The following is a 24,677-nucleotide window of genomic DNA, read 5'->3' as shown; positions in this document are numbered from 1 at the left end:
AATATTGTGTGTGCTACCCAGCTGGTTCCCCCCCAAAAATCTGGACTCCCTTACGCTAGGGGCAAAGTCAGCGTCCTGCTAGCTGGCACAGGTGTTTACAGTGCTGCCAAGGACAGCAAAAAATATTCAGAATTTATATCATTACATAGGTATGTCTGACATTTTTTTTTTTTTTGCATCAGAGAATATTTGGTCTCCTCTCCTGAATTCACATGAAGATGCATTTATATCAACCTATCCACTCCTCTTAGTCTTCCCTCCATTGCCTTCGAGCCCTCGGATTGGTGAGAGTAGGATAGCAGACAGGATGAAACGCTTCACTCTGTGAAGCAGAACTTTTATGTCAGGTGAAGCCAGACACATCTCATCCCCTTTCAATAGCTCCTCGTCAATTTCAAGCTTAAAATTTTATGGGATAGGATACTGTTTGATGCAGTCTACCAGCGGTCCATAACAGCAGTCATTTATTGTGCACTGAAAAAGAGGGGGAAAATATTACGGCACACCAAAAGACAGAAAAAAAAAGTGCTGGTATAAGGGAAGTAAGGAAAGCCCATACAGTGCTGAGAAGAGAGGGAAAATAAAATAAAGTAGATGCTGGCAGATTGGCACACGTGACCGCTGGCTGCCAAGTGACTTCATCAGAAAACATCAACAACTGATGGCAAGTGTCAGGCAGGTGCAGAAGTAACATTTAAAACCCCCTTGTTTATGAGCGAAGTGTTGGTTAAATAATGTGGCAACAAACATAAATGTACTCTAAACAATTATGTGTTCTTTAAATTAAGATGAATTAAACTAATTTAGTAGGATTTGTTGGAGAAATGTACAAGCCTTACTTGGTAGATGTTATTTGCCAGAATGTGGTCCTGGATGAGTGACGGTTCCTTCAGCATGCTGTTTAAGATGGTTTTGGAAGCTGAAATCAAGATGAGAAGGATAATTAGGAGAAAATAAACATAACTCTTCATTAGAGATGCACCAAATCTCACAATTTCCTTAGGTCGTATTTCAGAACATTCCTGTCTGATCACAATGAATAACAAGGCCAGCAGTGCCAAAGAAAATTCAAAAATACCACCATTGTCAGTCTACGAACATGTACGTCAAACTAAATGTACTTTTGATCTAGCATAAATTGTGATTATTTTCAAGGACTACAAACTACACCCCAGGGATCTATAGGACATTTGTCATCTAATACACCAAAAAAATCTGACAAAATTGGTGGTCAGGATAGAAAACTTTAAATCTGTATCAGTAAAGAAAAAAGTATCTTTGCATCTTTATCCCATCTATTGCATCACAAAATACACTTGCATAAAAAAAAGAAAAAAAGAAAACCTCTCATTGTTGCCTTAAATAGAGAAAAGAAAAAGTCCATATTCCATCACACTGTGCAAATATAGACCGCAAAAGCAGCCTGAACACAGTGTATGCAGTTAGTGTCGTATATCTCCCCTTGTCTATTAGAGAGCTCATGTAGATTTTCCGTAGATAAATGTTTCAGTCCACAGCACAGCCGCTTCATGTAGTTTATCTTTGTTATGAACACGCAGTATTCTGCATCTCTCATCCCATTCTTGCTTGACTAACATTATAAATCAGGAAAAGAGAACATGCTGGATTGACTTGGCGCTACAGCAAACGCTAAAAAATTCCTTAAATCACTTCTTAAAAAGATCTGAATTAAATGGATTGTGTCATTGTGTGACGAAACGGCTGAGGCGTGCCATTTCAGTGATATATCTATGGAGGAATCTGACAGATGTGCAGCACTGCAGACAATGTGATGGGATGTTTCTATTCACATTTCAGGCATGGATGGTGTAGGCACCAATACGGTAGAGATTCTCCGGATCCACCGGAGAAATGAAAACACCATAAATACGCTTAAAATGTTATGGTAAAAAAAGAAGCAAATTATATAATTATTTAGTGTGCTAAAAGATAAATAAAAAATGGTACATAACTAACCAATGTCAAATCATTTTTGCCATCAGTTTTGAAATGAACAGGGGGTCATAATAAGTTATTTTTTTGTAAACTGCTATCCAAATGCTGTCATACTATAATTTTTTTAAGTAAGTCTAAGCTATTATTGTGATCCCTAGATATAAAGGCGATTGATTTAAGCTGGACAGCTTGTACTTATGTTCGAGACTCTTATTTTGAAGTAAAACAGGAAGGGTAACAATCCCAGACTTACAATAAGTTTTTTTGGGTGGGTTTGCAAACATATTCTATTGAAGTTTGTTGTTAAAGACACAGGATGATTAGTTCTTACGATATATTTCCCCCTCTGATTATAAGTAATACGACAACCATCTCTAATATAAGATCATAACCATGGCTAGAATATTCTACACACATTACATATTCCTTCAAACTGTTAGATCTTGTAACCTCTGGGCTCCCCCAAAAAGTAGGTTCTTAATTTTACCAAAATTATTGCTAAAGTCTCATCTTGTTCTCATGAGTTCAAAACGGTGCATCGTTTTGACTGGTGAGCTGGGTGTATCGTTAGCACCCCCCACAGAGTGAACAAAGACAGATGTGATCCCTTCCTTCAAATAAAAAGTATGGAGGGAGGAATGAGAACAAAGCCTATTTAGCACATCTCTCTTCTGTTTCATCTGGGTCTTTGTCTCTCCATTTTCCTGCCAAAGCTTTATCTGGTTTTTTTTTCTTCTTCCTATTGCAACCTGTTTTATATCTCTTCCAGCCACGACACTCCACCAACCCACCCCGTAACCCCACACTCCCCTCTAAGAGCTGCAAGGCACAGGGGCTGTGCTTTATTTCGCTGCTCATTTTTCTCAGAGATTGGTACCTTCACACTCAGATCCATACCGCGCTCGTGTGCAGTGCAGGCCGCGGTGAAGAAAGAGGGTTATATTTTCCCCTTGAGTTAGGACACCTCTTGACAAATGATAATGGATAATCAATAAAGTGGGAAATATGAGGCAGCAAACTTTATGAAGCCAGGAGACATATTACTCCCCAACAACACTGGTTTCCCTTAACAAAGTCACTACTCGACTGTGCCTAATAATCTGAAGGAAAATCAAAGGACCTGCAACCACATCAGCAATATTGGCAACTTATTCCACTTTAATGGCATTTTGATTGATTTTTTCCCCCTCTTCCTAATGGTCGTTTTATAGATTTGACGCTGCTTCTGCAAAACAGTAGTGTGTAATAAACCTCCCTGAAGGCAAGCCTTGGCCATTACAGCTCTTGTCTTACCAGCACTCATAATTGGAGGTTGACCACCGCCACATTTCGGTCTCTCACATAAAGCCTACACACGTCTACAACTAGACTTCCAGATCTCGTGTCTTTATAGCTCTTTGGTATTTTTCGTTGATGGCCACAATAAGTGATCCGAGACTCTTTTTTTTTTTTTTTTTTTTTATGATTTCAGATATTTCTTGGACCAGAAGCATATCTTGACCTCTGATATGCTTCAATTTATCAGCCATTCAAGTTAATCCAGCTTAGCAGTGGAAGATATGCCTTAACATTATATGGTCAAAACCCCCACCTGCCTAATAACTGTGCACACAGTGTAAATATTAAAAGATGTGCTGTGTAATAGTTAGCCCATGCTAAACAAAAATTATATACTTCATGACTTGTACTATGTTACCAGTAGTTGGAATATTTTTATGCTTTTCTTTTTCAACTAAGACTAATTAGACTATGTTTTGCATTTGCTTTGTATTTTTACTCAAAGTTACACTAAGAGTTATACTCATTCTGGATTGTGTCTAGTTCCGGTTTTACTTCCAATGTTCAATGTATCCAAAGATTTCATTTTATTTTCCCAGCTTTTCAATCAACAGTTTTTTTTAATCACCCTTGTCTAAATTTTAAGCTCAGGTACAGCCAAGACAAATTCGAAAAACAAAAACTCAAATTCGGAGTTATACATTTGTGCATCTATTGTGCAAATGTATTTATATTTTTGCAAGTGACACTACATCAAGAAGGCGGTTGTTGAACATTAAATCAATTCACATGAAACAATTTACTATAGTGTTTAATGCAACTGAAATAAGGCATGTAAATGAAAACAAAAGGAAAAAAAAACAAGGTTACGTGAGGGACAGCAGGCCTATAAAAAGAAGTCCACTGTCTTGGTTATCTACAAGGAAGCACTTATCAAGAGCAGCCAGGTCCACACTGTGACTGATGGCCCCTGCAGACCATGGGTACGAGCACATTATCTGGTCCACACAGAGCTGCTCGTTAAACACAAAGGCAGAAATATGAAGCATTGTTTCCCTGATTGTCACCCTGTAAAATATTTTATTTATTTTTGCGCTTAAACAAAAAGAACGAACGCTTACTGCTTTTATACCTAAAAAACTGAGACACAGTCATTGAAGTGCAGCATGTAGTAGCACATAAAAGACTTAGACCAAACAAATTTGAATATAACCAGCATGATTTTAGCAGTAATTTCCTCAAAAGTGTAAAATTCACATGTAAAGAAACACATGGATTCCTTCAAAATGCACTTTGCTTCTCCTACCATAGAATGTGATTTCTTGAACCAAATTTAAGAACAATCTTGCTTTAATTCAGTTTCGTTCTTTCTTTTTGTTCAATCAATCAAATTTTAAATATCAAGCATTTCCATGCAATCAAATATGACTGCTTAAGATAAGTTAAAAACAAAAACAACAAAAGTATTCTTAAGCAACAAAAAAATGCTTAAGAATTGACAAGGAAATGCAATTATATGTGTATTGAGGAAACAGAGGCAGATAAATGAGTTCACAAAACATTCGATACATACTTGAACCACAAGCTGGATGAATGAGAACATGAAATATAAAATTACAATTCTTTTATATTATCAACAAAACAGAGTTTTAAAAAAAGACAAATATTATTATTGGAATTAAATAAAATTTAAAGGACACTAAATGTAAAAGTCGAACTGAACATCGAGTGTCATGTGGCAAAACATGTAAGAGCAGATTGCTTTGAGGTGACTGAAAGCCAATAGTAGTGGAAGATGATGAGCTACAGCTGCTGATGACCACACCAGGTCACAGTTTGGCATAAAGTACATGAAAGCGTGAATCATTCCTGCCTTGCATCCACATTTCTGGCTGGTGATAGTGAAATGGAATATGGGGGACATTTTCTAAGCTTTTGGCTCCTGCCGCGCCTACTTAGTATGTCTGCTGACCATATCCATACCTTTATGACTTCGGTATACTGTGTCACTGTTCTTTAATGACTGCAAAGATCTCAATTCAGCGCAGCTTTTGGATGTATTATAACAGGAGATCATCGACGTGCAAGAACCTGCAGCAAAGACACGATACTAGGACATCAATATGAACTTGGTTCAGTGAGTATTTCTGAAATTCAGTTGAATCTAGTCTATGAAGAATGCTAAAGGAAAATTGGTCATACTTGGTTATAGCAACGTGCAACTTATAAAGTGATCGGTGAGTGTATTTAACTCCAAGTACAGAAAATACTGGTTTATGTTTAATATCAGGTTAATGCAGACTGCAATCCCTTTTGGAGGTCAACAGGGCATTGTGATTCATCTGTTGGAGTGACCACTGCAAAATGTCTGCATGTGTCTTGGCCTCTTTTCGGTATCCTTGTGATAAATGCTGCCGACTTCTTGCTCAAATAAAACCCAGAAGGTCAATGTAGAGGAAAAAAGGGGGAAGAGACAGCAAGACAGCGAAACTGAGGGTGGAAAAAAAGTGTCTTTGCAACTGTGACGACATACATTGTGAAAGCTGACAAAAAAATGCACGTTCATCTTAAAAAAGTTCCATAGCAAAACAGGAATTCACGGAGCAGACATGCTCACACCTCATTTTACTCGAGGCTCTCCTCTCCATCTCCGAGTGTCAGTGGCAACGCAGAGACAGGGGGAGGAGTATATATGCTGCTGCCGCTCGTTCGTACGCACGGCGGCCATGTCAGAGCGGCTCTTAACGCTCGGCGGTAAATGACAAATTTGGATAATGCGCACAAACAATCCGACTAAAATAAACAGCAGACACGGAGGCTTAACCTGAGCTAAATCCTCAGGCTGCTACAGCCCTGCTAGTGACGATTACACCCCAGACGCCTTAAACAATGCGCCAAGACGCACACCCTTAAAAGCATGAAATCCTTGAAGCATCAGACCCGACTTGTCATTTGCCATTAATATTCCACTTTGCTTGGGCTTTGGGGGGCCGACATTGCACTTCTGTGCGCTGCTGTGCCCTAAAACAAATACTTGCAAAACCCTTAAGGAGCCACCACAGCATATAGTTATTTTTCTAGCGGAGGAATATTCTACAGGAGGATGTCATAACAAAGGAAACAATAAGAGAGGCCACGTTCCCGCACTGCATGGGGCACCATTTAAGCCCGACGGAAAAGGCTATTCCACTTCTCTACCTTATCTCAGGACAACTGAATGACAAATATTTTAAAACAAACAAATAAATAAAATCAAGTCGCCTGGCCTGCATTTATAAAAAGTAATCGAGAAACATTACCGAGGTATTTACGTTTCATTTCATCCCCGTTGTATTCATCCTGACAGGGACCTGAGGTAAAGGGAGGTGGGACACAGGTCTTAGAGGTGTTACTTTGTCACACCAGAAGCGCCAGAACCTGTCTTCAGGAGCAGCCTGTAATGTCCAGCCAAATTGTGTCATCAAAAACAACGACCTGTGGGCACCCACTCTCAGGTGACATCCTGTATCTGCTTTAGCTCAGTGATGCGCCAGCTGCAGAGGCTGTTAATACTCTTATCCTTCTATTCTGTGACATGGCGGACCTACACAATGTGACAGTCTACAGGCACATATGCTCACTACAAAGTGCCTAGTAAAAGTGTTCATATTATTTGAACTTTGTCGTGTAGCAAACACAAACTTTAATGTCTTTGATAATAAGTTTATGTAACACCAACACAGAAGTAATGAGTAATGGTAAAATGAAAGGAAAATTATTATTATTTTTTAATAATTAAGAATATGAAAAGTTATGTGCATTTGTATTCAGCTCCTTGCACTCTGCTACCACCCAATCCAGTGCAACCACTTGCTTTTAGAAGTCACTTGATTAGTATACGGAGTCCAACTCTGAGTAATTTATTCTCACTTTAAATCCAGCTGTTCTGTGAAGGTCTCAGTTGTTTGTTATGAAGAATTAGTAAGCAAACGTAAAAACCGCAGAACACTGCAAATTAGTTAGGGGGGAAAAAAATAGCAACTAAAGTATGACAATTGCTAATCTACAAAGACATGGTCACCCAGCGATATTAACAGAGCCCTATAACTCTAGAGGATCTGAGGAGATTCACAGCTCAGTTGAGAGAATCTCTCCACTGATCTGGTGACAAACACTGGCAATAAAAAAGTCATTAAGTGGAAAAACTCTTGTTTGCAGCAAACATGTATGAGAACACGCTCTAGTTAGATGAGAGCAAAATGAAAGCTTTTGACCTGCACACACACAAATATGTCTGATGGAAAACTAACAAAACATTAAACACACCATCCGCATAATGTCAAATGATGGCGGTAGCATCACGTTGTGGGGATGCTTTTCATCAGCACGCACAGGAAAGTAGATAGGAACTGTTCGAAAGAGGTCTGTAACTGCATACGCAGCAATCCTGAAAGAAAAATCTCTTTAGAGCCTCCAAAACAGAGCCCTCGACGCAGCAAAATACAACCACAGCTACAATAGTTTGAGTCAAAACCTAATGCCTTAAAATAGTCTACTCAAAGACCAAACCAAATCCAATAGCGACTGTGTGGCTATATGATAACATGTTAAGACAGTACATGTGACCGGTGTCTGCAACTATGAGGAAAAGTCGTAAAGATTGATCCAGTCAGATACTTTAAGGTTGGTCTACAATTCTCAAGTAATCACTATAAGAAATTACAAAAAAACAAAACAAAACAAAAAAAACAGGCATATACATGCAAAATTATAATGTAAAGTATTTTAAGTGTAACAATTTATTTGGTGCATCAAATCGACTGACATCCTGAGACTGAAGTAAAACCTTCAGTATAACGTTAGAGCTATAACCAGAAAAAAATTCAGGGATAAAATATAAGATGTCCAATTTCTGTGGTGCCAGTGATCATAAGACATCACATAAATCACACATCTATCCATCTATTTGTTAGCGTGTCAGGAAGCAGATTAGCGGTGCTGTAAAACAATCAGAAAATGGTTCAGAATCATTATTTAATCAGTAATCGTACATCGCCATCATTATGTACATGAAAAGTGTATCAAGGAACTCCTGAGGAGAAATCTGAATTATCAGATGGCCTCTATGAACATGAACATTTTCTGCTGCAATTACACAAGTTATACATTAAAAAGATGCAACTTTCAAACAAAAAGACCAAAATAAAACATCACATCTCCATGTGCAGTCAAAGCTCAGCAAATTTCAAAGTGGTCATGTACAGCAGAAAAGTCTTAACCCCCATTTCATGTGAGAGAGAAATGAGGCATACAGCCCATTATTTTGCTATAAATCATGTTTTGTGGATGGCTGACAGCTTTTTATCAGATCTAACCTTTTCAAGCTTCCATTATGAGAGCTAACATTTTCAACTCTGACACATTTGCACTTCATGAATTGCATAGCCGATTTATGTTGGTTAGTATTGTGAGGGTCTGGACTGGCACCTAAACTCATTTTGATCTGGTTGCATTTTTGATGAAAATCTCAATTTTATAGAGTTTGAATATGTAAGGGCTCGTCTTATTGCCAATATATAGTATATCATAATTAGAAATATTTATTCACACACACCACAAAACAGGGTGCACTGCATTAAGCACGTGGCAACTGAGAACTATATTGCAATTCACAGAAAGCAATATGAACTCATTGAATTTTGCACAATGCAACACAGTCGTCACTGAATTATGCACACAGAATTTCAAGTCTCACAGTGCGTACAACATTACAGGGCAGTCTGTAGAGCATTGTGCACTTCAGGTTGCACCATGTGAAATGAAGTCCTCTCTGTTCCAACACAGACAGAATTGCAACTGTGCACTAGAAAAAAACAACAAAAAAAACTAGCCTTTCAAACAACAAAATTTACAAGAATCACTTAAATCTGTTGAATAAAATATGTAATAATTAAATAAAAAAAAAAATATATTTTGACCATTAAAAGTCACACAAATAATTTGGATTGAAAAATTATATTTATGCACTCTTGAGGTTGTGCGCAAAACAACGAAGATGGGTACAGAGCTGAGGGTTAACCGCTGCAAACCGTGCCCACCACACCTAAGTTCACCATAATCAAAACAGAACAGTTAGGGTGATACCACACAGGAGTACATATTTCATTACATGCTGTGTTTAACCTTACACACTTCTCCTAAAACACACAAGAGGCTCATTATGTGTTTAATATTCACAGGCAGGTGAATAATTTTTATGCAACTCTGATAGTTGGGCGAGATGGATCACTCAATTATCTGAACATCCGTCAGAGCAGAGGGCTCGCCGGCTCTGGAATGCCACCAGCTAAAGATTGATGGCTGGGAGACACCAATAGCTGCCGCTTCACCATCTCATCCAGGCACTGGGCCTGAACGCAGCATCTGAATCTGCACAAGGCTGTTTTTCTCTCCATTTTTCCATCCTCTCTTTTTTTCTTGGGAGCATTGTAGGTGAAGCGTCATTACCCCTCACTCCACTGAAGAGGGGTTCATTATGGGGTTAGTGCGTTGGCAAGACTATTGCTTGGATGATAAATGCAGTTGTTGAGGGCTTTGGAGGGAAAATCAGTTATGTGTTTTTTTTTTTNTTTTTTTTTTTTTTTTTTTTTTTTTTTGAGCGACGGGGTTAAAAATAGCCATTAATAGGTGACCTTGGCGCTGACATTGTGGAATTTCAGCCAAGCATTGACCTGATGAAAATGGAAGGCCAGGCTGCTAATAAATCAGGATGCTTTTAAAATGAGTTTACCCTAATGCTCATTCATCACAGGCTGTAATGCCATTTGCAGGCCGGGGATTCGCTGCTGCGCACAAACACAGCAGTAAATAACAACAGGGCCCTTCGCATCCTTCGCATCGTTGCAGCCTCCGACATCAGCATACATTTATTAAAGACGCCCCCGCCTCGCACAGCGGCACACCTCCGTGACACCCGGAGCTCCTCTCTACTGCTATACACACACACACACACGCACTCATTCCTTTTCAAACACGTGCATAAAAAATGTGCAGGAAAATAAGAAAAGGATAATCCTCAGGAACACCAGGCACAGAGAACAAAGCCCTGCAGCACAACTTTGCACCTTGTAAACATTCACCAAATTTACTGTAATTGTCCCATGTTGGTATAAATTCTTACTAAGGCACGGTATCACACCGTCAACATCTGAGCAGCAAAAGAACAGAGGAGAGGAGAATAATAGATGTGAAACGCTACGCCTCCATTGGGATTTGCTAAAGAAAACAACCAGTGTAAACAAATCACAAGTCTGTTGTCATGTGCAACTCCAAAGCAAGATAAGCCATACACTGTGAGGTAAGAGTCACACAACAATGATGTTGGATTCCGCTGCCTACTTATGTGCAAACTTCTTTTCTGGAGAAAGTCATTATCTGGAAATCTAAAAATAAATAAATAATAAAACATAGGGAAACCTCATTAAATGGCAACATTTGTTGAGGGAGGACCCTGATAAACAGTAACGGATGGCAGTTGTTATTGCCCTCGACACTGATGAGCTCCTCTGGAAGTTTGTTTATTAATTAAAAAACCCACTTCTTTCCATCGGGCGGGGCGGGTGGGGGGCAGCTACCCATGTTCGTTATATACCCCCCGACATTCTCCCCCCTCCAGCCCCCTCCAAGCACAACCCACTGAGCTGTGGAGGGGCGCTCGTTCATCAAACTTCACGGAGCAAGGGGAGAGACAGGTTCTGATAATGTGCGCCGCTGAAGCTGATTTTCCATGATGAATCTCGGAGCATATAAATTGGCTAATATCTGAAAACATTTACAGATACTAGAGGAATTGACTACTTGTGGGACATGATGGATGAGGCTCTCCAACGCTGGCCGACAGCTCCGCAAATCTCTGCGGCTGCCTAAAGCCCTCATTTGATTTTCCAATTTACTCCTTTTAAATTTATCCTCCCGCACTGAAAAAAAAAAAAAAAAGAGCCCTGAAGATTGGAAGGAGGAAGAGAGTCAGAGATGCGCAGGAAGGGGGGGGAAACAAAAACCATGCTTTTTATTTATTTATTTTTTTAAACTGGTGGTGTGTGGGTGTTAGATGATAATATGAGGTAGTATTCTCCAGTGCAGGAGGAACCCAGTCCCTGAAGAGGTTACTGGGGCAGAACTGATCTCCTTCCACCTGATTCTGCTTGATAGCAGTGAGATGAAACTTTACATTTCAATGTGTGTGTGTGTGTGTGTGTGTGTGTGTGTGTGTGTGTGTGTGTGTGTGTGTGCGTGTGCAGTTGTAGTAATATTAGACCTAGGGAGGCTGTGCTATGAAGAGAGGCTTCCCAGGTCAGGCCATTAGACTGTGGCAAAGGCTGACTGGAGCTCCTATACTGAAAAGGAGTAATTAGTATACTTGTCAAGTGAAGTGCCATGGTGCTGCTTACCTCCCTTGCTCACACACGAGCGCATCCACACAGAGTTGCATTTGTGCCGACTGCTTCCCATTCTCACTAATGAAGAGCCCTTGCTCTCATTATTTGAAAAAAGGCTGCAATTACACAAACACCAGCTCCCCACAGCGGAGGGGTGCAAGAGAGAAGAAAGGAGAGGTGCACTCGAAGAACAATAACAATCATGGTGAACGCTAAGAGATTTTCACTGGATAAAGCGGGAGTGCAATATTCAGCTCTCGGTGTGTTTTTTTTTATCAGCAAAACACTGGAGCCATTATGAATTCTGTCAAGGAACTAAAAAGATCATGGCAGACACTAACATTCTCACAGTGTTAACATCAAACACGGGACATTTATAACGCTGCGTACAAGGCTTCTGTAAAGGAATGTGACAATAAATCTTAAAGGCAGCCGAATCACATAGTTACAAAACATGGAGTAGCAATCTAATCTGGAACTGGGCCTTGGGAAAATGGAAAAGGTCAAATAGCTTGCAAAATTGCCTCCTCAAAAAAAAAAGAAAAAAGAAAAAAAAAAGTCTAAATCCAAAGGCACATCAGCTCCTGTCAAAAGAGGAATAGAAAGAAAGATGGAAAGATAGCAGGAGGGGAAAAAGGAGAGCATGAGGTGACTTGCTGCTGGTGACTTGAGGGTTTCTACAAATCCAGAAATACAATGTCACTAATGTGGTTAATGTGGTATTTCTGTTGCACAAAACAAAATAAGCTGAGATGAGATATAAAGATTATAATGTTTAAAAGATGTTCTGTCATCATTCTGCTCAATGGCATACTTATTATAGTCATATACCTAAATACATTATTAAAACTGAACCACAAACTGTACCACAATATATCCTGATATTTATTACTATGACATATATATATATATATATTTTTTTTTAAATTTTTTTAACTGATGATAAAAATATTAAAATGTATTCTTTCTGGCCAAAAAACACCATCAGTTCACACAGTGTAAACCCTCATAAATATTGCTCTGAAAGTTATTAATGCATGCTGTGCTTCTTCACAACATACATTTGGTAGTGCTGCTGTTCGTTTAAGACAACGTACACAAAAATGACAATGTTTGATGATATTGTGGAGTATAAATCTGTCATTTGTTTGTGTCTCGTAGAACTGATGATAAAAATAGCAGAAGTAACAACGCAGAACAGTTTATGGGTTATTCAAATGTCAAAGTTGTCACCGGATGATGATTTATGATCTAAATTTTTGGTTAACCATAAATTATAGAGTGCAGTCTATCCGTAGAGCCAATATTATTTCCTTTAGTTAAGATTTTTTTTCTTCACATTGTTCAACTGATTCTAACATAATACAAATGTAGTATTAAAAATGATTTAAAATGGCAATAAAAACATCAATTTTAAATAAAGCATTGCATATTTTGCTCACTTTGAACTGCTCTGCACATTTTTAACCTGTTAAACTATAAACACAATCAGATTATTTTAATTCCCAAAATCAGAATGAAATAATGTCGTAATCATTGCTGATCTAATTTATTTTAAATAATTTAAAAAAAAAAGTTGAAGCCCCATCAATTTGTTCCCCAAATGTTTTTGCATAGAAACAACAAAACCCCACGAGGAGTTTTCAGGCATTCACTGGGATGTTCTCGACTGACTGCACATGACCTTTCTCAGCCCAGGTGTCCAGTCCATTTTTGTAAGCCAAAAACATTATGGATGCTGATATTATATTCAATACACAATAAATCTGTTTTGAATATATTGATTCAGTCACGAGCGCCATCAGATAGACTTTCATTCTGCGTGACTGATGCCCTTTCCAATACTTGAGATGCGAGGAGAAGGAGAGGCAGATTGTTGGTGGTGTCATCATGTTGAGGTGTGGTGGCATCTGCAGCTACTAGGCAGGAGGGAAGGGAGGGGGGCGCGGCAGCAGCCAGCAAGCAAAAACAAAACAAGGACGGTACAGAAAACAATTTAAAACTCTCTATTGATCCACTGCTGGTGATTGTACATATATTCTATAGTCCCAGAGGCCCCATTCCTGTTTCTCTTAAATGCAAGAGAAAAGAGTAAGGGAATAAAAACAACAACGGTGCTAGGCAAAGGCAAGCCACTCACCCAGTCGGGGGTAATGTCCCTTATATAGAAGTCTATTGATCTTTGCAGTGAGCCTGCCTGCCCTCCCTGCAGACTTCCACTAAAACGCAACACACACAAGCATATGCACGGTGAAATGCGGTCTGGGGCTGGAGGGGGCATGACAGATATGCCTGCCAATAGCACTGAACCAACCTGTTAGCTAATCGCCAGCAAAGACAATTATCCTTGCATTGTTTCATGGTGGAAACACATTACTGGGGCCTAATATACTCAGAGGGAGATTCGACGATTTGGCCGCAGCCTATGTGGGAAGCAATTCATGTGGAAAGGCCGAGTGGGTCAAAGGGAGACTGCAGTGAAACTCAGTCAAAACAGAACCCCCTCCTGTATAGTCACTGGGTTAAAGAAGGCAACTGGGAAAAGGACGACATGAAAATATAAACTTTCCTAAATCGTTCACATCTATGTTCTAGGCAATAATAACAGAGGATAAAGTATTAAGCATAAACAAATTAAAAAGAATATACTGTTCGACAACCATCTAGTCCTACAAGAGAAGCTCATTTATAACCTGCAGAAGTTGAGTTTTACATTTCTTCATGATCCAACCACAAACTTTTACACCGTGTATTGGGATTTTATGTGATAAACCTACATAAGTGTGTATGATTGTCTAGTAAAAAGAAAAGGGTACATCGTTTTGAAAATCTTTGCCAGAGCTAAAAAGTATGGCATGCATTCGTATTCAAGTTAACACTTAGAACAAGCGTTTATGACAACGGCAGCAGAAAGTCTTTTGTTATATGTACTAGGTTCGTGTACTCTTTCCATTCAAATCATGGGATTTAGTTCTGCAGATTAACTCAATAAAACTCTCAACCCAATTAAATTAAGCTACAAACACGCACACTCCATTTATTCTTTAGGTAGTATCTGAAGGGAAATTTGGATGTGCTACATTTTATTTAGATGTATTAAAACTTATCAGATTTTTACAGATTTTATTGAATATTATTCATTTTTTCCCTCCCCATCACAAAAAAAAATCTCCAAATAAAATTTCTGTAAGTTGCGGTTATTTGGATACTTTCGCTAAACTCTGTGCGTCTAACACATAAACTACCATCCAGGATGTTTTATAAGCTCCATCATCCTCAGCAATTAAAGTATGCTTTTACAATATGGAGATGGACTGATGCAGAATGCCATTATGTGCGGCGACTAGCTTTCCTGGACGAACGCCCTGTTCTACAAGCTGCTCAGACTGATATTTTGACAGGCAGTGGATAACATCAGGTCCAAAGCAATCACATCTTTGACTTTGACAAATGGCTGTGTTGTGGTGAAGTTGAAAATAACACACATCCAGTTTAATCTCTTTCTTGATTTAAATTGGAAGCACGTCTTTTTTTGACACCACGCGATTCTCTCAAAAGTATTGACTGTCCCGCAGACAAATGCAGTAAGTTGACGGAAAAACTGAAACAATGAGAAACTATATCAACATCTTCTTTTTAAGTTAGTAAAATAAAAGGAGAACGGGAAAAAGTTTTTATTTTTGCACGGCAAAAATTAGAGAAAAGTGGCAGGAACGACTATCAAGAAGATGAACAAACTTTACACGTGTATACGCATTTCTGGAAATTCTCTTCGACAAGTTCAGCAAAAACATTTGCTTCTGGAGTTCTGCTCTCCTGTGGTGCTCCATCAGCACTGGCGGGCAACAGTTTGCTTTTTCTGTCACGGTTTCCTTTTAACTCAATTTCCTAGGCGCACAGCGGTAGAACCAGAAACAGAAAAGAGACGGTCCAGAATAAAAGGATCCAATCGGAGATTAGGGTGAACGGAGAAATAATTCAGAAGTGTTAAAAAAAACACAGATGAGGCGAGGAAGCATTAATCCATGTGGCCGCAGAAAGCAGGGTGATTCTCCAAAGACTTAACTGCCATTCATGTGCCCCGGGACATGGCCACCGCTAAATGTTGTCTATCTCTTATTAGAGTTGGACAGACTGAATATACGGCTGATGGACTGCACCTATGACTCAAATGAAGAGAGGTCCAACAGACAAAGTCCTGCAATCAAGACTAGACAGAAGATTGCCGGAGTGAAAAATGTAAAAGTGTTACTCACGCATTCCACCGTCCATGTCCATAAGGAACCGATCCAGGATAATACGAGCCATCAGAGCAGGAGACAGATCCACCTTTGGACAAATTGCACAGCAAGAAAAGAGAATGGAAAAGAATTAGAAAGATTATGGTCTCAAAGCTGATTTTTTACTATTTTAAAATAAAGGCAAACAGTATCTCATGATACATCTTCAACTTGTTCCCATTTTACCAAATTACATATACAAACGTTGGTGTTTTTTATTGGAATTTTCTATGGACAGCCCAACACAAAGTTGAGAAAAAACAATGGTTTTTATTTTAAATAAAAACCTAATAAAATGTGGTGTGAATTTGGATTTGATATAGGTCTTCACCTGCTCTGCACATCTAGACATCAACATTTTTGCCAGTCCCTAACAAAAAATAGCTTATGTTCCCATGACTACCAATTTCAAGTCATGTCACTGATCACAAATCATTTATTAATCAAAACTTGGAGCAAGTCTAAAACATCTTTATGCTTTGACCCAAATCAATACCAAGTTTTTTTTTCATAATGTCGTTTGTGCATCACTGTTCTCTCACAAACCTCTAGCCCTTCCCAGTACAGATGGATTGATACTGAAATTAGGTCACACAGAAATTAACTTCATTTAGTTGTTAGATGACTTCTGAAGGTATCATTTGTGTTGGTATGTCACACACAACCCAAATAAAATAAACTGAAATTTGTCACAACAAACGTAAAAATGTTAAGGGGGCATGAATACTTCTGCGAGCCACTTTGAAGAAACTACTAAACCTCAGCGAAGATCTGGTTTTTGTGGAAAAACATCAAAGTCGGACACATTCTGAAGTGCAAGGTTTTGTCAAAGAGGTTAAAAATGTCAGCGCTGACCTGACACCAGCTGTCTGTGTTTTAGTGATGTCATACATTATAATGATCTTAATGGCTCTAAATTGTATTATTGTATTGCTAACCTTTGACCCAACTTTTGACAATCCCCTTGCAATCTGGTTTTTGAAATCCTTGCTTTGCAAAAACCTTTCGAAAAAGAACAATAGCTTGACTGTTAGACAGCCGAGGCAGCTGCCTGAATCGCCTTAGCCTCTGTCAGAGACACATTCCCAGTCTCTCATCTTGTAAGGGAAAAAGCCGCACATGCTACATCCAGGCAAGAAAAACACAGAGCTTTAATCATAGAATGATCACCGAGGCAAAACAGCAGCAACTAATAGGACACACCTCAGGGACAATGCGAATTGAGTCCCTAATGGGAAGAATAAAACCTATGGCTCTAGCACTCTTTGAACACGAAGACACCTTATAGGTGAGCGGTGTTTTGGTTTGAGTGATGAGAAGCCCTGACAGGTAGGAGAACACTAACGATTGATGCTGAAGGTCTCTACCAGACCATATTTTTATCTGCACACTGCATTCCATCAAATTTCAAACATTATCATTGCGGTGATCGGTTCGGAAAGAAACCTGTTGTTAAGGCACACTTAATTAGACAAATACAGTTGAATGAATGAATAAAACAACACATACATATGAAGTAGAGATGTCGGCTTTCCTTACGCTGCAGTTGACCTTTATTTAAACATTGTATAGAGTACATACGAGTACGAACGCATTCCGTCTCCCCAGTGTGGAGGAAATTAAAACACTGCTTGGAGACCAGCTTGTTATAAAGCAACATTCTTACAGCCACTGAACATTTTCCCTCTTGTTAGCATAATTGGAGACCAAAAGTGAATTTGCACTCAGCTTGCTGCAGTGAACGGAGTGTTTCATCTTTTCTCAGATGCATTATGATAATGCTAGAGGCAGAGATCCTTCTGTCTAAACAATGTCTTTGTACCCACTATGGCATTTGTTAACATTTCCATAATATTGCAAGAAGATAGGAGCTTGTAAAAGTTCCTAACATGTCTGTTATAATTAGGGTGTGGCTTTGCGTCTTTATTAGGTCCCCTGATAATTTTACTGCCTCTGTGTTTGCCACCCTAAACTGCAGCAGCCCTTTTTCGGTTCTCGTGTTATTCTGATCATCTCTGCTTTGCTTCTCACCAGCCTTTCGTCCTTTTATTGGCCCTCCTGTCCCCTCACACCGTTGGATAACAAGAAAGTTGCAGATTCTAGGAAACTGACACATGAAAAATGGCAGCATTACTTCTGCCGGTTCAGCCTGAATAAGTGTCACCTGACTAGTTCAGATACTTGCATTTCCTTAATTTTCATATTAATCACAAGTCCGTCTCCATTCTCAAGCCAGTATTCTCCAATTTAAGAGTTTAACATGTGAATAAGATTAACAGAACTCAAGAATCCAGCAAATAAAATAAAGATAGTTAAAAAAAATACTCTCATCATTTATCCAGAAAAGCTAATGGCTGTCACATAAAGTGCTCCACGAGCGCACCTGTACTAGACCTTATGTGTAACATTTGCATAAAGATCCCCATAAAGCTTGAGAAACAGTGAGTTAAGATTCCCTTATTCATAGACTCTCATCTGGGGACAAAATACCCATAAATAGCTTTCATCTCAGTTAATCTTTTTCCTCTTTTGAAGATATATTATCTCATAAAGACATGAAACTACATCAATTAGCAGTCTGGGAGGGTATGAGTGCTTGGTTTAAATGTTAAGTAGCATATTAAAATGACAGTTAAATGGTTCATAGACTGCTATCTATGTGCTTTCCAAGAGAAAAAAAATAATATTTCAATTAAGAAGAAAGAGACTAATAGCCGTTAACTTTCAGGGCTTCGATTTAAAAAAGAAAAGAAAAAAGAAACCTCTATGTTGGAAGAACTAATAACATTAAGTTATAAATTTAAATGATAAAATTGATAATATGGTTTATTTAAATGCAAAAAAAAAGAGAAGACTGAAAAAGCAAATGCACATTTAAGTTAGGCACGTGCTCATATTCTGGCCCTATTAAAATTCAGTAAAAGACTATTTAAAAACAACTTTGTATAACAAAGTGGCTACTTTAATCAAAAACACAAAGCCAACAGTTATTCATATTGAAACAAAACGAAACAACTTAACGAAACAAAGAATTAATAACCACTAAATTTAAACGTTTTTAGGTGCTTATTGTGTAGAATATTATACCGGGATAACACACATTTTTGCCACCCTGCTATCTTTAAAATTATAGCCACCCCAATTACCCATTAGAAATTAGCTTCCAGAACTGTGGTTGTCCCCATTTTCTACCAAATACTTAAATTTGAAAATTAAGACAGGAAAGTAGCTTTCTTCAAGCCAGCTGGTTGGAAGTGTGCAGCAAAATGTGTGAAAGCGGAAGTGCTGTGACAAAAATGTTAGCATTTTAAGCTACTAAATATTTAAAACACTGGTTCACAATGTCACAATGATAAATGCAAGAATTAAAAATTGAAAATGCATAAAGTGTTTAATTATTATTCTTCTTTAGCAACACTTTGACCAAAATGCTGCAGCTGTTGCAACAACCTTAACCCTTTTCCCAACAACACTCCAGTGCAGAAATATATGTAGAATAAAAAGCTACTTAGAGTACTAATCTCTCCTAAGGGACAAAGTAAAAAATAAATTATATAGTCTAAGTAGAAGCCTATCCCACATCTACCATACAAATAACTAACAAATATCATTTTAAAAGTACATGCAATACTCTGAGCTTCTAAAGTAAACAACTACGTGATAAAGAGAGGAATGAACCACTGACCCTTTTCCTCACCTGTCCGCACTTTGTGGCACCTCTGTGTGAACTGCAATTTGGAAAATTACAAAATAAAACAAAAAACTATTTTTACATCTGCCTAATGGAGCTTGAAGCTAATTACATTAGATAATTGGTAATGGAGAGAACCATTTTCCCAATTTTGATAATGACTAACAGACAAGGGGAGAAAATCTAAAAACTGAATCAAAGACATCTTTATCCATTCATGCCAAGAGTATTAACTGAGTTTGTGTTTTAAAGATGCGTAGATAAGTTAAACTAAGTGTTGTTACCTCATTTGCCAACTCCAGCAGGACAGGAGCAGTGGGGCGAACCTTGGATTCACTCAGATACCTTCATTACAACAAAAGAACGGCAGCAGTGGTTAAAAAAGGGGAAAAAAACACAGCTCACAAAGAAAGACAGCAGGGTAGAGGGGGCTAGATCAGGCTAGCCAAGACATGCTAATGTCCCTGATGACATTGCCCTGGGTGGCATATGGCAGGCTCAGTGCGGTTAAAACAGCACTGCTCGGAGGGCTTCAAATTTCCTTCAAGCCAGACAAGCATTTGATAGTTAGTTAACCCCTGCCGCCCAGAAAGCCTTTTTTCCCTCGCCAGCTAAAGCAGAAACTCCCCTCAGATCTCGCCAAGATCATCTCTGAGGTTTGCTCCTCTAAGTGGATTAGAAGTGCATTATCCAGGCTTATTTTCTCCAGAACAATGGCTTAATAAACTAGATAAAAGGCTAATTGCAATATGCAAAGAGGCTTTTCCTGTTGCAGACTTTTTTGTTGTTTTTTCAATTTAGCCACATTCATTGAATTACACATAATCATCCCATCATAAGCCTGCGTAAGGCAAATGTCTAATGTTTTTTCTCTGTTCTTAATATGACAGTGAGAACAGAGCTGTGGCTTAGCAGGTGCAAGTAAAAGCAGGGAACGGATTCAGAGTAGCGATTTGTTTAGTTGGCTCATGATCCTGCATGTAACTTTGGCCAGAACCTTTCTCAATCATATAATATCTGGATAAAGATAAACCCACAATTAGGAGAGAGAAAGAAATAGAGTAAATACAAACAGCGGAAACAAAAATAGGAAAGGAAGACTTAGAATCAATTGAAATGTGTAGAATAATACCTTTGATAGTATCGTTCCATAACATCTGGCACATGATGTCTTGACATTGTTCGTTTAGTTCGTTTCTGCCACAACAGAAATAAGTCCAAGTTAATGTATAATAAAATATAAATAAAATTTAAACATTGAAAAACTTTTTTTTTTCTCTTATGGGACAAATTACCCCATCAGCAACTAATTTATTTAATATTTGCATGTCAAGAATTAATGGTTATTCACCAGCTTTTTGATTTTTTTTCCACTGGTGGATAAAGTATCTTTGGTATTAAGCTACAGCTTGTTTGTTTTTTTGTTGTTGGAAGGTCTCCTTACCATCACCCTCATCTTTAGCTCCATCCACATAATATTCTCTAGCTGGGTAAAATAAGGACTCTGGCTGGGCCACTAACATTACCTATAGTGTGGAGACTCATATCTACCATCTCATATCTTGATCCAATTAAAACATAACTTAAAACCTAAATCAGCCAGGAATATAATATTTGGTTTTAATTGTAGTTAAGCATTTCTGACTAATTGTGGAGATAAAGAGTCCAAAATTCTCAAGTCCATGCTAATTAAAAATTATATTAGTTTCTGAACATTGTCTGTCAATCCATGCAATTTGGGGCTGGTCTAATTTGGTCCTGTTGAGGATTTGTCAAAACTGACTGCTGTTGGTAGACCACAGCATAAAATAAGTAGACAATAGAAAATTACATAAAATCTGAAGCTGTCACAGCAGCTTTGAAATATTCCTGCCTTTCAAACTGATGCAATGTCCTGTGGCAGATGGTTAAATTTCCATCCTAGCTATAAAAGTCATATACAAAATGGAGAAGGGATGAAATGGCCAGATCTTTAATAATACATATTATCATTATTATTGGTAGTAGACATAATTCAACCCAACCAAAGCACCCCCACGTTAAGCCATACTCTTGCACTCTCTTCTGTGGGAGCACTAATTTAATTTCAATAGTTTTACTGGGGGTCAAGGTGTGCCAAAGCAGTCTTGTTCAAACCTACGCCCCTCCCTCCTCCTCTACCTGCTTCACCCGAACCTTGTATTCATTTCCTCTTTTTCGATCAATCCCTGACATTACACACATACCGCACTCTTGACATTTTCATGCAATTCAATTGCCATCCTATGCGGAGAGGCACGAGGACAGGGGATAAAATAGGAAGAGCATTGGTTAAAAACAACTTATTTAAAAGCTACCACACACACGAAAAAAAAAAAAATGTAATTCCACAGAGACGGGCAATGTGACTGACACCTGTCAGTGGGATGATAAATGACTCCATTTTCTGCCTGTGCTGCCTTCTGCCACTGGCGGCAGTGGCCATTTATCATCATCCGCTGTCAGCCGTGGAAAGCAGCAGTGACAGTGCGAGTCAGCAAACATTTAGCACACACAGCCGCACTACACAGGGAAATTATTATTGTCAGAATAATAATGGTTTAGCATAATTTATTACAGGTCCACCAAATAAGCAGGGGCTAGATGTTATTAGACAGATGGATGGGAAGGTTTGGCAGACATCCACCGAGGCTCAGGCAGGAAAAGGACCTCAACGTGAACGTGAAGTAGGAGAGGACAGAGGTGTGCGTGCGTGTGTGTGTTGGGGGGAATAAATGGGGTAGTGAGTGAGGGGAGGGGGGGTCTTCCAAACCAATCAGAAAGCTGGCAGTTCAATTACAAAGAAATAAAGGGACATTCATCATTCAATTAGGCACCTGTCAGGGCTCACAAAGGAAGAAAACTTCTAACCTGGTACTCCAGGGAGAAGATGCTCAGAAGAGTGGACTGCGAGTGACTGGAACAAATAAAAGAAGGACAAAGTTAATTACCAGAGTGCATTGCACAGAGACAAAGGGAGAGGGGAGCTTCAAAGCTGGGGCCAGCTGCCCTGTAATCTAAAAGAACATGAAAACAAGTGTGGCAAAGTTGTTCCAGATGAACACCTCTGACAAAGAGTTCCTGCCATCATGACGTGGGGGGAGCTTGTGTGTGGTATGAGAGATGAGAGACACAAAGCCTGATTTTTGTTTCTATGCAAGTCCTTCCTAGACTCTTGTTTGGTTCTGTCATCAATATATGCAAAGCTGCACCCATATTAATCAGCTTATGTTGTTATAAATTGGACATCCACTCAGAGCCCATCTAAACACGCCTAATGTTGAGAGACATTTATCATATTTATGCAAATCATGTGCAGGGTTCTATGGCAGTCGCTGATAACAATCACACTCTCCCAGTTTACCCAATTTGCAAATTGGATGACCACAATGAGATTCTGTATTTGACTGCTGTGGCAATGCATGCAGAGGCAGAAAATGTTCTTTTTTTTAATATACAGTGTTAACATATGGACAACTCAGGAGTCATTCCCTGGAAACTATTGGGCTTTGAGAACAGAAACTTTCACAGCAGGAACCTGCGGATCCCAGGAGCCAGTCAGATCCATAAGTTGCTGCTACATTCATCTCCAGCTTCAGTCAATGTCAAACACCTGGCAAAGAGGCAAACCTGGGGAAAAAAAAGGAGCTCCAACTGGGACGCAGAATCCCTCCAAAATCCCTTCCCAACCCCCACGGCATCCGTTGAGTTGATGTTATTTACATGCATGGAAGATGCTCTTCTAATTGGCTAGTGCACACCTTCTCTGTACATGTACACAAAAGCAATTAATAATTTTACACATACATGTAAACAGCTTTGCAATTGTCCCCAGTGGTTTTTGGTAGCTGTGCAGTTTGGCTGAATTTAAAACGGTTTTATTTACCACTGATCATATTTAGACTGGACCCATCATACAGAGAACCCTCATCAGATACCAAGTTATGGAAAATCGCCACGAACCGAAAAGTTTCATCTCAAGTACAAGATGGGAAAGCTCTCAGTAAAATAACCTTCCAACTTAGCTTTAATTTCCAGTGACACTCAGAGATGCAGGGGCCACTGCAATTAAGTAGGCCATTAAATGGTCAACTATCAACATGTGGACACTAACTGCAGCAAAAAAAAAAAAAAAAAAAAACAACTCTCCCACATTCAAGCCTTGCACCTGAGTATTTCAGCAACATTACATTCCTTATTGTTGGCAGGGGACCAACGCGATTCCCCTGTCAGAATGCACATCTGTTAGGTTTTAAATGGATTACTCTTTTTAATGAGCATGATTACTGCTTAATTGCTAAATCTTTAACTTGAAAGGGACATTAACTGCTCTTAATATCCATGAAAGCATATCCGTTCCAAAAACAATGAACTTTTTTTAAACATCAAATTTTTTTTCACAAAAAAAAAATTGGCCCAAAGGTGGGTCAAAAGAACCGAAAGCCTTGTGCTATAACATAGAAATGGTGTGATGAAAATGTTCTGTTTCCCATTTTCAAACCATTACTTTTCAAACTCTTGGCATGACTTGATACCAAAAATAAACTAAACCCCACTGAAGTAAAATTGTTTCCTCAGTTTGACAAACATCATTCTGATTTGTTCACCTCCTTTCTTTATAACTCAAGATTATTGCATAAAAAATAGCATAAAACTTAAGATGATGCAAAATAATGTCCAGACGTTTTTCCTGATTAATTAAAAAAAAATAAAATCCTATATAATTTTCAGGTGAAGTAATTCATTAGTGAAAAATTAAATCCCTTTTAATCTTAAGCTTTATAGAAAACACCTTCAAATTAAGGTACATGAACTTCAGGCATGGAAAGAAAAATGTGTAACACCCTTGAGGAATAGAAGACAATATTATTTCAGAGTTTGCTTAAAATATTTCTTATGGCAAAACTTCATCAAATTCATCTCTAAAAACATATCCTGATAATAAAAAGAACAAATGAAAACCACATTGCGAACCCTCTCTCTACCTTGTTAAATAATGAAACGGACAGAAAAGGTTTTAAAAAGTCTTGAGACTTG

General features: G+C 38.6%; 1 protein-coding gene across 2 annotated transcripts in view; it reads right to left on the bottom strand.

Annotated features, from left to right (window-relative positions):
* The window catches only part of cdin1 (CDAN1 interacting nuclease 1), a 69,850-nt gene that overhangs the window by 33,991 nt on the left and 11,182 nt on the right, over positions 1-24,677 (bottom strand). The window contains exons 3-8 of one of the 2 annotated variants that reach the window (XM_008399796.2): positions 22,512-22,557; positions 20,755-20,819; positions 19,907-19,967; positions 15,908-15,980; positions 840-919; positions 425-474 (exon numbers count right to left, since the gene is read on the bottom strand). In XM_008399796.2, coding sequence (XP_008398018.1) covers positions 425-474; positions 840-919; positions 15,908-15,980; positions 19,907-19,967; positions 20,755-20,819; positions 22,512-22,557 — 375 coding nt within the window. The remainder of the gene's footprint in view (positions 1-424; positions 475-839; positions 920-15,907; positions 15,981-19,906; positions 19,968-20,754; positions 20,820-22,511; positions 22,558-24,677) is intronic. The other variant, XM_008399797.2, reaches the window with a different exon arrangement.

This window comes from Poecilia reticulata, linkage group LG22 (assembly GCF_000633615.1).
Source record: "Poecilia reticulata strain Guanapo linkage group LG22, Guppy_female_1.0+MT, whole genome shotgun sequence".
Classification (NCBI taxonomy): domain Eukaryota; kingdom Metazoa; phylum Chordata; class Actinopteri; order Cyprinodontiformes; family Poeciliidae; genus Poecilia; species Poecilia reticulata.
This window is presented reverse-complemented; position numbering and strand designations above follow the sequence as displayed.